Source organism: Dufourea novaeangliae, unplaced genomic scaffold, assembly GCF_001272555.1.
Source record: "Dufourea novaeangliae isolate 0120121106 unplaced genomic scaffold, ASM127255v1 scaffold108, whole genome shotgun sequence".
In the NCBI taxonomy this organism is placed as follows: domain Eukaryota; kingdom Metazoa; phylum Arthropoda; class Insecta; order Hymenoptera; family Halictidae; genus Dufourea; species Dufourea novaeangliae.
This window is the reverse complement of record NW_015374014.1, coordinates 305,621-318,298: the sequence shown is the minus strand read 5'-3', so window position 1 is coordinate 318,298 and position 12,678 is coordinate 305,621. Positions and strand designations below refer to the sequence as shown.

Below are 12,678 nucleotides of genomic sequence, written 5' to 3'. Positions count from 1 at the left end.
ATTGATAAAAATATCAGATAAAATTCAAAATGTAATTGAATAACAACCTTTCAAATGAATATGTTGAAAGCCATGGCCATCACAGATGATACACGAAAAAACATCGAATTTTTAGACGGTAACATTTATCATCTTCCAAATATAATTAATAGCAGAGCAATGATCCAAGCAATTATAAAACTCGATACATAAATATTTCTATATGTACTTAATAAGGGTGTTAGCCGACAATTACTATAAAACACGATACGTAAATATTTGTATACTTAATAATGGTGCCAGCACACGTCGATAACAGGGGTTTATGGAACAGTGAAAGATTTTTAAATGGATTATAGCAAATGGAAAGAAAAATGTGTCAACAGTTTGAGAGGTAGTGCGTGATCATCAACGTGTCATAAACTTAAAGTTTCGAGGCGATAACGTAGCACGTAACACTCGGACTGCTCCAAAACATCGCTGCAAGGAAAACAGAACCTAATGGAAAGTCCGCAATGTTACCGGATTGCTGTTCACCCCCACGCCAGAGGAATGTTGTAACGCCTTCTCTAGAGGAATTACGTTAGAGGAGCATTGAAGGGGGTTTGTGGGCCCCAAATCAATTTCAGAATCAGTACAGAACCGAGAGTCAGCTAGATTTAGTTCAGAGTTTGAAATTTGGTGTTCGGAATTCGAAGCTCATAGTTCAGAGTTCTACAGAGTTTAGAGTCCTAGAATGTTTAGAGTTCTGCGGAGTTGGGAGTCCTACGAAGTTTAGAGTTCAGAATCATAGTTACATCGGCAGAGTTTTTGGTAACTACGCTGGAGCTCAATTTGGAAAAACAGGTTCAAGTTCAGTTATTAACCCTCCGAGCACGGTCCCTGGGTCACGCGTTCGCGAGAGCGACATGCACACAGTGACAGAGTCAGAAGAGGCGACACGCGGTCTTAAAGCCCCAACTCTGATCGGTACAATGCTTTGAAAATTATTTTTTTTTATTATATATGTATATGTTACGGTAAATGTGATTAATCCGGTGATTATGTATAATTGCCGGTTATTATATATAATCACCACTAAGTTTGGTAAATGTGATGAATTCTTGAATATTTATCAAATTAACCGGCGAGTGTATATAATTCCAAAATCCTAATGACGAATGTGATAAAAGTCCGTTACTGTTCGTGATTGGCGGTCTTTGTCGATATCGGATGCACTCTCTTTTTTCTTACGCGGTCCCTTTGGCGAGCACCGAACGCGCACGTGTCGTGATCGGACTTTGTCCACGATTCCGCTCGTCTAGTGCCGACTCCTACAGTAGTATTTCCAATTTCATGCCGGCTAGACGTTTTTTCGCTACCCTCTCGTATTTTATAAAATATTGAATGATGGCTGGTATGCTTGAGCCTTTTAACTCCAAGTTAGTTAATATTATGAACACTAAGAAAGCAAACGGTGGTGTTTTGGCGAAAGAAAGATACGATGACTTGTTAAAAAAAGTGAATAATAGTAAAAACAAAAGTAGTGGGAAACAACCGGAAGATTATCGAAGAGATCGTATCTAAAAAGATACGACGTAATGAAAGTCGGCAATGTTGAAAAACGTATCTTTCCCGTAAATAAAGACACCTTCAATGTTAGATTTTACGTGTACTTTGAAGAACTTTTTACCATAATTCATAAAGCACACTTATCAATAGGCCATGGTGGTTGAAACAGGATGTTAAAAGAATTCAAAAAAAGTACATAAATGTCTCTAGACTATGAGTTTAGTGTGTTTTTTATATGTAACTGTTTTGTATGAGTTCTAATAATAAAATTATTTTCTCTACTTAGGTCTTTCATTTGACAAGACATGTCAGTCCCTTATTCAAATTTCGTTCAGGCTACATCCATGTGACTTAAAATAGCCATTTATTGAATTTTTAATTGTTAATTATAAAATATTGTTATTCGCAGCCTTTTGTGTCATAGTGTCCAACGAAAAACTGACTAGTAACTACTCAAAAAACTGCGCTGTATTCTACTGGCTCAATCGGTCAAGATATTTATCACATTCGCCATTACGAGTTGGGAATTATATAAACTCGCCGGTTAATTTGATAAATATTCAAGAATTCATCACATTTACCAAACTTAGTGGTGATTATATACAATAACCGGCAATTATACATAATCACCGGATTAATCACATTTGCCGTAACATATACATATAGTTAGAGATAAGGTAAATTAAATTTTGCACCGGACAACCACCGAAAACGGCAAATAAAATCCATCTTCCTCTTACTCACCGATGACGTCACAATATTATTACATAGAATTAAGTATTACTAACAGTGTATTATTGTATAATTTGCCATTTTCGTTAGGACGTAATTTCTTACGAATTCGAAACAAATTTTGTACACCTCCAACCGTTAATAAGAATGAGAAGCACGTATCCTCAGAATATTGAACAACGAAATGTGAAAGAGAAACCTAACACGTACAAGGCCTTACTTTGAATGAAACTGCAGAATTCTCAATTGGCAACCGCAGCAGTAGCTGCAAATTCGATGACATACTGTCCTTCTAGGTCCCACGTTTATTTTTATTTTGTCGAGAACAAGAAGTTGAACGATGTTGATAGATTTGGAACCGAAGAATGTGTGATTATTTATTAAAACCGATTGTAAAAAAATTATTACAGGAAGATATTAAATTGTTATACATGAAATGACGACTTCACATTAGGTCACATATCTGACTGTATTTAAGACCGAAAATGATTTAAATTGCACTGTACGTCATTGTTTCTTTTTTTGTAAAACACAAATTACCTCGATAGTAAAAAGATTTGAGGTTCATTCGAAGTGAATTTATCCAATGGTTCGAAATGGAATTCAACCGAATCCGTTACGTTTATTTAAACTTACTGTTAGAAATTATGAGTATTAGGTTTTTACACATGAAATAGCCGAATTATTACCGACACCTGATATTATATTGAACATTACATGAATCCTTTTAGACTAAGTCGGATTAAATAGATTCTAAATATACAATTATTATACTGATTTTGAATATGACTCTTAGATAACACTTTCAACTGCCATCTTTTCGCAAAATGTTGTCGTTACTAAACAGCGTATTTTTATGCAAAATGACATTTTCTAAAGTAATTCACACAGATGGGAACAAAAGTAGAAATTTCTTTCTTCTGCTAAGTATCTTATTTGGTTCAGAATAAAATAGAGAACTCGATGCATCTTTATGAAGTTTATTTGTGAATTTGATTTAAAATGTTCATCTTTCAATATATGTACAGGAAACAACAGAATTTAACTAAGATTTACTCTTTAACTTAATTAAATTTAATATTTAACGGATGTACTTAATTTTATCGCCACTGTTCGTAGTACCTTGAAACAAGTAGGTACAGTCTACTTTTGCATTCAAATAACCATGTCAATCGTTTTCATTTATAAAAATAACATCCAATACACCTACAGGTAAAATTAAACATTTCATGTACAACGATCTCCTACAACACACAATTGAAAATCGTTACTTACTATTAGTTATTTAAAAGATGCAAGATATTCTCTGTTGTACAAGTTATGCTACAATTTTCAATTACTTGCTAGAAAACGGATGTATGAATTTAAGTGTAACATTCCTTGCAATTGTTTTATATTAAAGTTAAATCACTCAATATGAGAAACATGGAAAGTTTTGCAGATTCCTAGAATAGGACTTTCCCTTGATAAATCTTAAGCATCCGGCTGAACCGACTCCTTTCGAAGATCGTGTGAGCCTGGCGGCAGAATTGCTGCGAAGACTTTCAAGTGTTGGACTTTTGATTAATGCTCCCAGATGGTATGCTCTTATTGCGTCTGACTGGAAACCGTAACAACATCGACGAAGTAATTAAATACTTCGCCGGCAAAGTTGACGGCTAACTTCTCACGATTTCTACGCGATTTTTTAATTTCGATGCGATACCGTTTCAGCTACGGATTATCTATATTTCTGTTAATTTATATTTCACTGTGAAATGAACGTGTTCAGATTTCTAGAAAGAAAGGTACTAAGGCTAGCTTATCTAATGAGTTAGTAAAGGAGATTGCTCCGCAGAATTACATCTATGAAAAATTGGATATAGAAATCAATGCAAATTTCATTAGCATAAAATTCCTCTTAAAAATTAAAATTATCAGAGAAACACTGCGAAAATATTTGAACAGTTTTGTTGGAAAAAAAATTTGACATCCGTTAGAATTTTTAAAAAAGTACCGGGTAATTTGGACCATTCGAGAAATTTTACTTTCAACAGAACAGTAATCCCAAACATATAGCGAGAATTGTTAAATGGATTTAATTGAGATGTATTGCAGTTGAATATTTAGGGGCAATAGTAAGAAAAGAATTGAATAAAGCTTGATTAACTTCTAAAATATGATTGGAGGACAAAATGATAGAAATATGAAATTCATGTTATTAATGCAATAACAGTTGACTGTCCAAATAGTTTTTTGACCTCTGCGAAGTGTACGATTACAATAGATATTTTGTAACTTCTACGTATGTTTGCAAGTTTGTTTAAAATCTTACCAATCTAACCACGGTAGCCATGTCTCAATTATAATTCTATAAATTAAGAATTAACGAAACTTGAACAAAAACAATATTAAAATCTGTTCATTAGTTCTTGAACAAATTCATGAAAAATTGGCCTCCTTTTTCGACCAGTAAGGTAAAGTAGACCCTTAATCACTTTGGCCAATGAATGACGATATGTTAATTACGTCTTGTAACTCAGATTTGAAATTACCTGTCTGGCGTGATAATATAAAGATACTACAAGTTTAGTTAAAAAGATTGAAACATTCCATGAAAAATGAGTGCAAAAATCTAAAAGGATTGCTTCTCATCAAAGTGCATCCAGATGGCGTAGCTCGATGCACTTATATCTAAAATGGCTCGATAGTAATTAGTGTCCCGTATGCTGGTATGGCACATCATCGAGGGTTATTAGATTCTATTAACTGTATTAAAGGGCCTGGCTAACCGTGGCGTAACGCGTAAAAGATTACAAAATTACGACGTGATCGAAACGATGTGACGAAATTGATTTTGTTCATTATTCTTCTTTACACCGTGTACAAATAACAATATCTGTTGAAGTATCAATTTTTTTTATTCACTAACTACCGCGGTCTATTTATTTTTTATAGTCATTTAAGTTAAATCCATTTAAAATTTCTGTAATCGAATAATTCTATAAGTTTCTTATTAACCGATTTGCATTTGGAATATGCATAAAAAGCAATTGTTGCTGATAGTTTGTTTTAACAATTATTGAATTTCTGTAACATTCAACAACTAATAATTTTATTTATTAAATTATTATGAATCCCTTAACATTTAATAATTAATAATGTTATTGGTAAATTATTACGTGACATTACATGGACAAATGTAAGTACATAGTTTTTCAATTGTCAGCAAGACAATTGTCCAAGTGTTATAAATCATCCCAAATAGCACAGAAACATTTGGAGGATATCCTGAAGAGGTCCACATGTCCCCCTACGTCCTCGTAAAGGCCTTTAAATGTCCTAGGAAGGTCCTATTTACAAAGTGGAACGCCTTGAGGACGTTCTGTGTCAATATTCTCAGAATGTTTTCCGAATGTGTAAAAGTAACATTCTTTGAGCTTCTTGAGAACATTTATAGAGTTTTAGAAAATGATATGGTAATGTCTTAAAAGGCGTATAAGAAACGTTTCTCAAATGTTTAAAATTACGGTAAAATTTTATTCTGTGCAAAGTGGTAGAAGTTAGGTTATATTGTCTTGAACCTAATAAATAAAGGATTAATTTTCCTGCGATTTCCGCACTCAGTCGAAATTACATCGAGTTAGTACCTATTCATAAATAAAAGGATAAATTTCTTGTACGGAATTATAATGAAAATGAAGGTCCGGGAGTTATGGTCTGTGTGTACATTGTGTTCATTTTTATTTCCAAAGCAGATTCCAAACTGATTGTGTGTTGTTAAAGACAGTTTAAAGGAAACCACTTACTCAAAGCAAAATAATGATTCTGTGTTGGTTAGAGACAGTTAAAGAAAAAAATGTTTTTTCAAATTTCCTGAGGTTTCTGTATAAAACCACTAGTGTCGTTACACTTCTCTACTAATTCTTTAAAAAATGTCACCTTCCTCATGGGAATCCACCACCTTGCATGGAATGAAATTGAGCAAAAATTACTAAACGAAACCATCCGTAATTTAAATTCTAAGAACATTTCTAAGACTTAAAAAACGGACATTCCTAGGACATGTGACATGTAAATCTTGAGAACATCCGTAGGACTTTCGGGGCGGACGTTTCTAGAACATCCGGAATTGAAGTCTTACTAACATCCTAGGGATGTTCAAAATGAACGTAGGACATTGGGATATAAACCCAGGTAGCACATGACGCCTTGAAAGCGGTTTAAAAACGTCTCAGACCTAAAATAGCCGTAAAATGAGCGTTTTCAAGGCGTCATGTGCTATCTGGGAAATGGACATGAAACGGAAGTCGTTTAGATGTACGGTGCTATGTAGGATGGAGGATGGTTTACATAGAATCAGATTCGCATGAGATTCGTGTTGATTCTACATCACCCCTACAACCACAATAATCATTTATTTTCAATTTGCACGTGTAGGAAACGAAGATTTGTACTAATGATTGTTTGGTTTTGGTTTACAGATAAATTTTTTAATTTATTTATTCTATTTATGCAAGTTAAATTTATTCTGTTATTGTGGAACCTTTGTTCATGGAAATAACAAAGAGACTTCGAGAAAAATAATACGATTAAAATATATACACCAACAGAACGCAAATATTAACAAATCAATATTTAATATTGTTTCTTATATTTATGGAACGTAGGAAAATTCTGTTTCGTAGAATGGGATAGGTACTGCTAACATTTATTTCTAATAATTGAATTAATCTTTGAATTAAACTAGAAAATATATATAAGAAAATCTATATTTATACAATACAGAAAATAACAAATATGGGAACCTGGAATAGAATATTAATATTCACAGAACAGAATATTAACTGAGAAATAATGGAAAATAAATGAGAAATAATATTGAAATTAAAGTATTTATAGTTGAAGCAATAGTCTTGTTGAAAAATAAGAACAGTAAGAAAATTATAGAAAGTTAATAAAACATCCTTAATTGAAGGTAATAAAATAAACATTAGCAAAATTACAAGAACTTATAATTATGCAAAGAATTATGCAATGAAGTTACTTTTAACGTTGTTCCTTCATCTCGTTTTATTTCATATCGTATCAACAAATTAGTTTACATTAATAATAATCACTTACAGCTTCGTGTTCGAACAATTCAACTTTGTAGGGCACTTACAATTGATTTCCAAGATTCGAACTACTCCTGTCTCAGATACTGCTATCAAGGGGGACTTAATTTAATCTCCAGGGAGATGGAGATACTTGAATGCACTTAGACAATTACGATTTCGTACTCTTGATACGTGCGCAGCATTAGTTATCGTCACTGTTCATACGAGATTGACATAAAACTTTGAAAATTTAAGTTAATAATAACTCATATTTAAGTGCGATCAAAGATTTACTATAACTGCAACACTCTTTGCAACGTTCAATGTACCTTTATTGAATAAACAAACTTTATATATTAAGAACCTCCATGTTCAGTAAAAATTAGTAAATCGTAGAGTACAATAAATAAACAAGGAGTATACATATTTCTTTACAAGATTAAAAAGGTCTAATAGAAGAAATAAAATACGATTTTATTGTCATCCTCTAACTTGACACAATTTTGAGACGTGTTTAATGTTTGTTTAAAGCACAGGTAGCCAACTGGGCTGTGGTGAGCAAGAGCGCTCATGATCACCCACGGGAAAAGTCACCATCTTATTAAAAAAAATGAAAGTGTAACAGATTATTTTAAGGAAAAACTATAACAAGATTACTTCCCAAATTTGTATCTCTAAAAATTTGTAGTTTCCTGACAAGAATCAAATATCCAGTGGTTTATGAACGGTAGTGTATATGCACACTACATAAAGGTTTTTGAAAATTTTAGATACTGTACCTTAATTATAACTAAGCTTAAGTGATGGGGTCTAGGGAATCCCGTGAGTATATTCAGATTTTTTCATCTTTTTTTATTTTGTTCCATAGTTAGAGATGCTCGTATATTTCCATGTTTTCTTACATGAGAATGCAAAACTACTAGTTGCGTATGAAGAAATAAGATTTGTATATCACGTAATAAGTAACAAAATTTGCACCTCGGCAGTTAACGGTTAGAAATATTATGTGTGTATCTAAAAATTGTAGCAGTCTCAGTTGCTGAGAAAATGTTATGAAAAGAATCAAAAAAGGAAGAAGCATGTTCGTAGAATTTCTTCTAACACTCAAGTAATTGTAAATTACTTCAGGAAAACGAATGTGTATATCACGTAATACGATTAACTATTACACTGAACCCTTCAAAGTTATAAGCTAGTATTTCCGATTGAAACTGTTCCGATACTGAATTATACTTTTGACTGACAATAAACTTCCAGACCCACTCTTGCTGGTAACCACGAGAGATCGAAGTCTAAAGGAGCCCAGCTATCCATGATACGACCAACTGACTTCTGTGTAGTTCCTTACAAGTTTCCAAAGATTCTCCTGAAGTCAAACACTCACTAAGAACACCTTCGAGGAGCTGTCGCCTTTGTCCAAACCTACCTCGAACAGTACAAAAACTTTCGCGATATCGGTCTGTACTTTGATTGCATCGCGAACTATCATCGATTTTAAGTATCAGCTAATTTCGTTACATTAAAATCCATTTTTCTTATTTATTCCGGTCGATCTTTATACAGGATTTTTAATTTACTTTAATCCTTTAACACCCAGACTCTTGATATTATGTTGTTTCTTGTTATTTTGAACTCGAAAATGTGGATATTAAAACGACCTATTTCTTATATATTTTAATTATTTTTGGAGGGAATACTTGAATTTCTCAACTGAGAACGTTGAGGTCTACTTTACTATCAGTAAAATTACAGATCCTTTCTGACAAAAGTTAAATATTAATCGGCGACAGAATTTTACACACTTTTAAAATTAATGTTGCAGTTGTAGAACGCTTACAATTAGAGGTAAAGGGTTAACTACACATAAAGTATTTAAGTAAATTTTGACATTAATACGTACTACATACGTTTTATTTTTGTTACCATGCTGTCGTTTTTTTCCGGTATTTCTTTTTTAAACTTTCGGTCCAGTAATTAGATTGTTGCATAATAAATGCCGGTTTTCAATGAGCTTCATTTCAGCCATATTGAAATCGTTAAACATAAGATCAAAAATCTTGTAACTATGTAGTTGGCAAGGTGTGTCAATTCAGATAGATTATATTTTGGTTGAAAATATTTGTTTCGAAATAAGTCATAATCGTTCAATCGTATAATTTAAAAACATTTATTATGCAACAATCTAACAAAATAGGTACCTAAAAATAAATACCCTTTCGTGTAATTTCTGTAATAGTCACAATAAATGAAATATGTAATATAATTCGCAGGTTTAGATGATAGTTCCTGAACGATCTGTGCTTCGTGCGATGAATCTTTGAACGATAAGTTTAAGTATCGAATACAATCATGTCATACATTTTTTGTAAAACGTTTCAAGCGAATATTTTTAAACGCTATTTGTTTCCCTCAGGAAGACGCAAAAGAGACGTGGAAATGATTAATTTCTAACTAGCAAACTTGAATATTCATTTTTGATATCCTAATTGTAATCTTCGGTTTTCTTGATATTTACTATTCGAATTTTTTATATAGAATCGTACAAGAATGAAATATGAATATGCATCTGTAAAAAAGATTCGAATTTGGCAGGGTAAATAGTTCACATTAAATAGAAAATTTTGTGAACACAGGTGAAAAAAATAAAATGAAAGTCGAGTGTTGTATTTATTTGGAATACATTGAAATGAAATCTTTCAGTTGTGTTTCAGTTACGATGGACAAGTAAACGACAAGTATAAAGGAAAACCGATGAAATCATCGGTGAAACTTCGATCAAAATTCAGTAGGTGCGACAAGGAATGAATTGTCCACAAGAATTGTCCACGTATTTCCGCGAATCATCCGTTGAAACCGTTCAATGTAAATACACGTCGATTCCACACCGTCGCAACCTCTCTTACCTCATAACCCGATTTAACAAACGACAGTTGAGAATTATAACGCAAACTTCCATCGGAGAACCCCATCACTCGACGCACATTAGAATATGTGCGGTGCTAGTTCGTAAGCATTATTACATCGGGCACTATTATCAAGGACAAAGGGATGAGGGACCGAGTTTACTCACCGCGTTCCTGTGTGGCCATTGGACCGTCTGCCACTGCTTTCCTCATCCTCTTCGTCTTCGTCGTCCCTCGAGGTAGCCAGTGACTGGGGAACAGAAGAGGGAGCACTGCTACCGGAGTCGGGCCCTGGGCCCATTCTCGAACCGGAAGCACCGCTGCAGCCCGCCGAGGACCCCGACAGACCACCCCCTCCTTGGCCCTCCTCGTTCTCCGCGTGATCCACCTGAAACAAAATCACGTATCCTCGTCACGAAAGTCATATGTAATATTATCGATTTTAGAATTTGAAAGACGAAACAAACAGTTGCAAATGCACACCATCTTCTTGTTGATACTTTACTGTTACATGATTTAGGACATAAGCGCAGAGGAAAGTTAGATCGATTAACCCTCCGAGCACGGAAACATGGTCACCGGTCCCTATGTCATTTCTGACCCCACACCGATATTCTACTACTACACAGCGACGGCGAGGCTCGAGCTCGAGATCCTCACCGATATTACTACGCAGTACCACTGTCACCATGTGTACAATGTAATGATTAGCTGGTTCCACTGGTCAATACTTCTGCAACGTCTTGGCCCGGTCGTTCGTCTGTAAATAAACATCGATTGCTATGCGATTTACGCGACAGCTCCGTCACTCCGTGCGTGTCTTACTCGAAACCGTGTGTCCCCACTCCTGACTCTGTCACTGCGCGCGTGTCGCTCTCGCGAACGCGTGACCCAGGGACCGTGCTCGGAGAGTTAACGAATAAATATCGACACTTAACCGTCCGCATATTTCAGACAGAAACTTGTGCCTGTCGTTGGCAGCTTCAGCGCTTACAAGGGAACACCGTGGATGCTGACTCACGGGATTGGAATGAAACTTTGTGGGTTTATGGAGTGACTTAAGACAAGGATAATGGTATGTTTTATTTGTGTCCAGTCACCAATTAAGGGTGTGAAAACTAACCTCAAAGTCGAATGGGCACTTCCACTTTTTCGCGTATAACTCTTAAAGTACAAGAGATAGGAAAAAATGTTTGAAGAACAAGTTTAATGGTACAATAAGCGCTATAAACTGGCGTTAATAAAATTTTGGAAAACATGTTTTAATATTTTCTTTTTAAGGAAAAAACTTTTTTCAAAATTTTGTTAACGTAAGTTTATAGCGCTTATTGTACCATTAAATTTTTGCTTGAAATATTTTTTTCTATCTCTTGTACTTTAACAGTTATACATGAAAAAGTGGGAGTGCCTATTCGACTTTGGGGTTAGTTTTCACACCCTTAAATTGTGATTGTGCACAAATGAAATATACCGTTATTCTTGTCTTGAATCACTCCAGAAATCCAAAGAGTTTCATTCCAATCTGCGTGTCAGCGTTCGCGGTGCACCCTTGTTACTGTCAGAGTGATAATATGTATAAATATAGTTAATTGTATAAGGCAAGGGCCCGAATTTCGCCGCCGTGGCTAATTCCGTCTCCCACTTTATCCATAGTGTTAAGTGCAGCAGCCTGAGGGCAACTGTGTAACTTTATGTTGAATATGATTCTAATAAACTGGCAGAATAAACAAAAGTTTTCATCAATTTTAATATAAGTTATGACAGTTCGTTGTGTTATACGCAGTGCACTGTAGTGATTACTTATATTTAACGTCAGGTTTCAGTATTTAAGGCAAATGATTCTATTATGTTCTTTTTTGCTTAGATGTAGTTTGTTGTTTTTGTTTTCATAATGTGAAGTGGCAATCTCGTTTTGTTACTTATAGGTCACAATCGATAATTATATTGAAAAGTGATATTGTGCCTAATTTGGGCCCCCTATAGTGGTCTTAATTTCGCCCCAAGGATACTTGTGCTTTATGTGGTAAGTTGTGTTCGAGCGACGTAAAAGGAGAAAAATCGATTTGATATACTGCATGCTTCAAATGGTGACATGAGCTGTGTGCATCTATATCTGACACAAAGAAGTTTCTGTGCGATTACTGTATATGATTTTATTCTTTAGTTTTTGTTTTATTTTTATTCGATAAAAACATTATTTTTATATTTTCATAAACAAAAAATTTTATATACCATACAAAAGTCAACTATCAAAGAAATGTAAAAAATGCATCTTCTTGCATTTCAATTTTTGATATTATTTATATGAACCTTTTAAGAATTAATAATCGGGTGTCGTAATTCATGTTTCAAAATGACTATACAATTTTTGTCAGATTATAATGTACATAGATCAGTTTTCGAACAAGAACCAAAAAATCTTTGGTGGAGGGGTA

At 34.1% G+C, this 12,678-nt stretch overlaps 1 protein-coding gene across 1 annotated transcript in view; it reads right to left on the bottom strand.

The window, feature by feature from the left end:
* Positions 1–10,544, bottom strand: part of LOC107188754 — a 106,274-nt gene extending 95,730 nt beyond the window's left edge. Inside the window, exon 1 of the mRNA XM_015577105.1 lies at positions 10,411–10,544. Within this exon, the coding sequence (XP_015432591.1) occupies positions 10,411–10,544 (134 nt within the window). The remainder of the gene's footprint in view (positions 1–10,410) is intronic.
* Between the last annotated feature and the right edge of the window lie 2,134 nt (positions 10,545–12,678).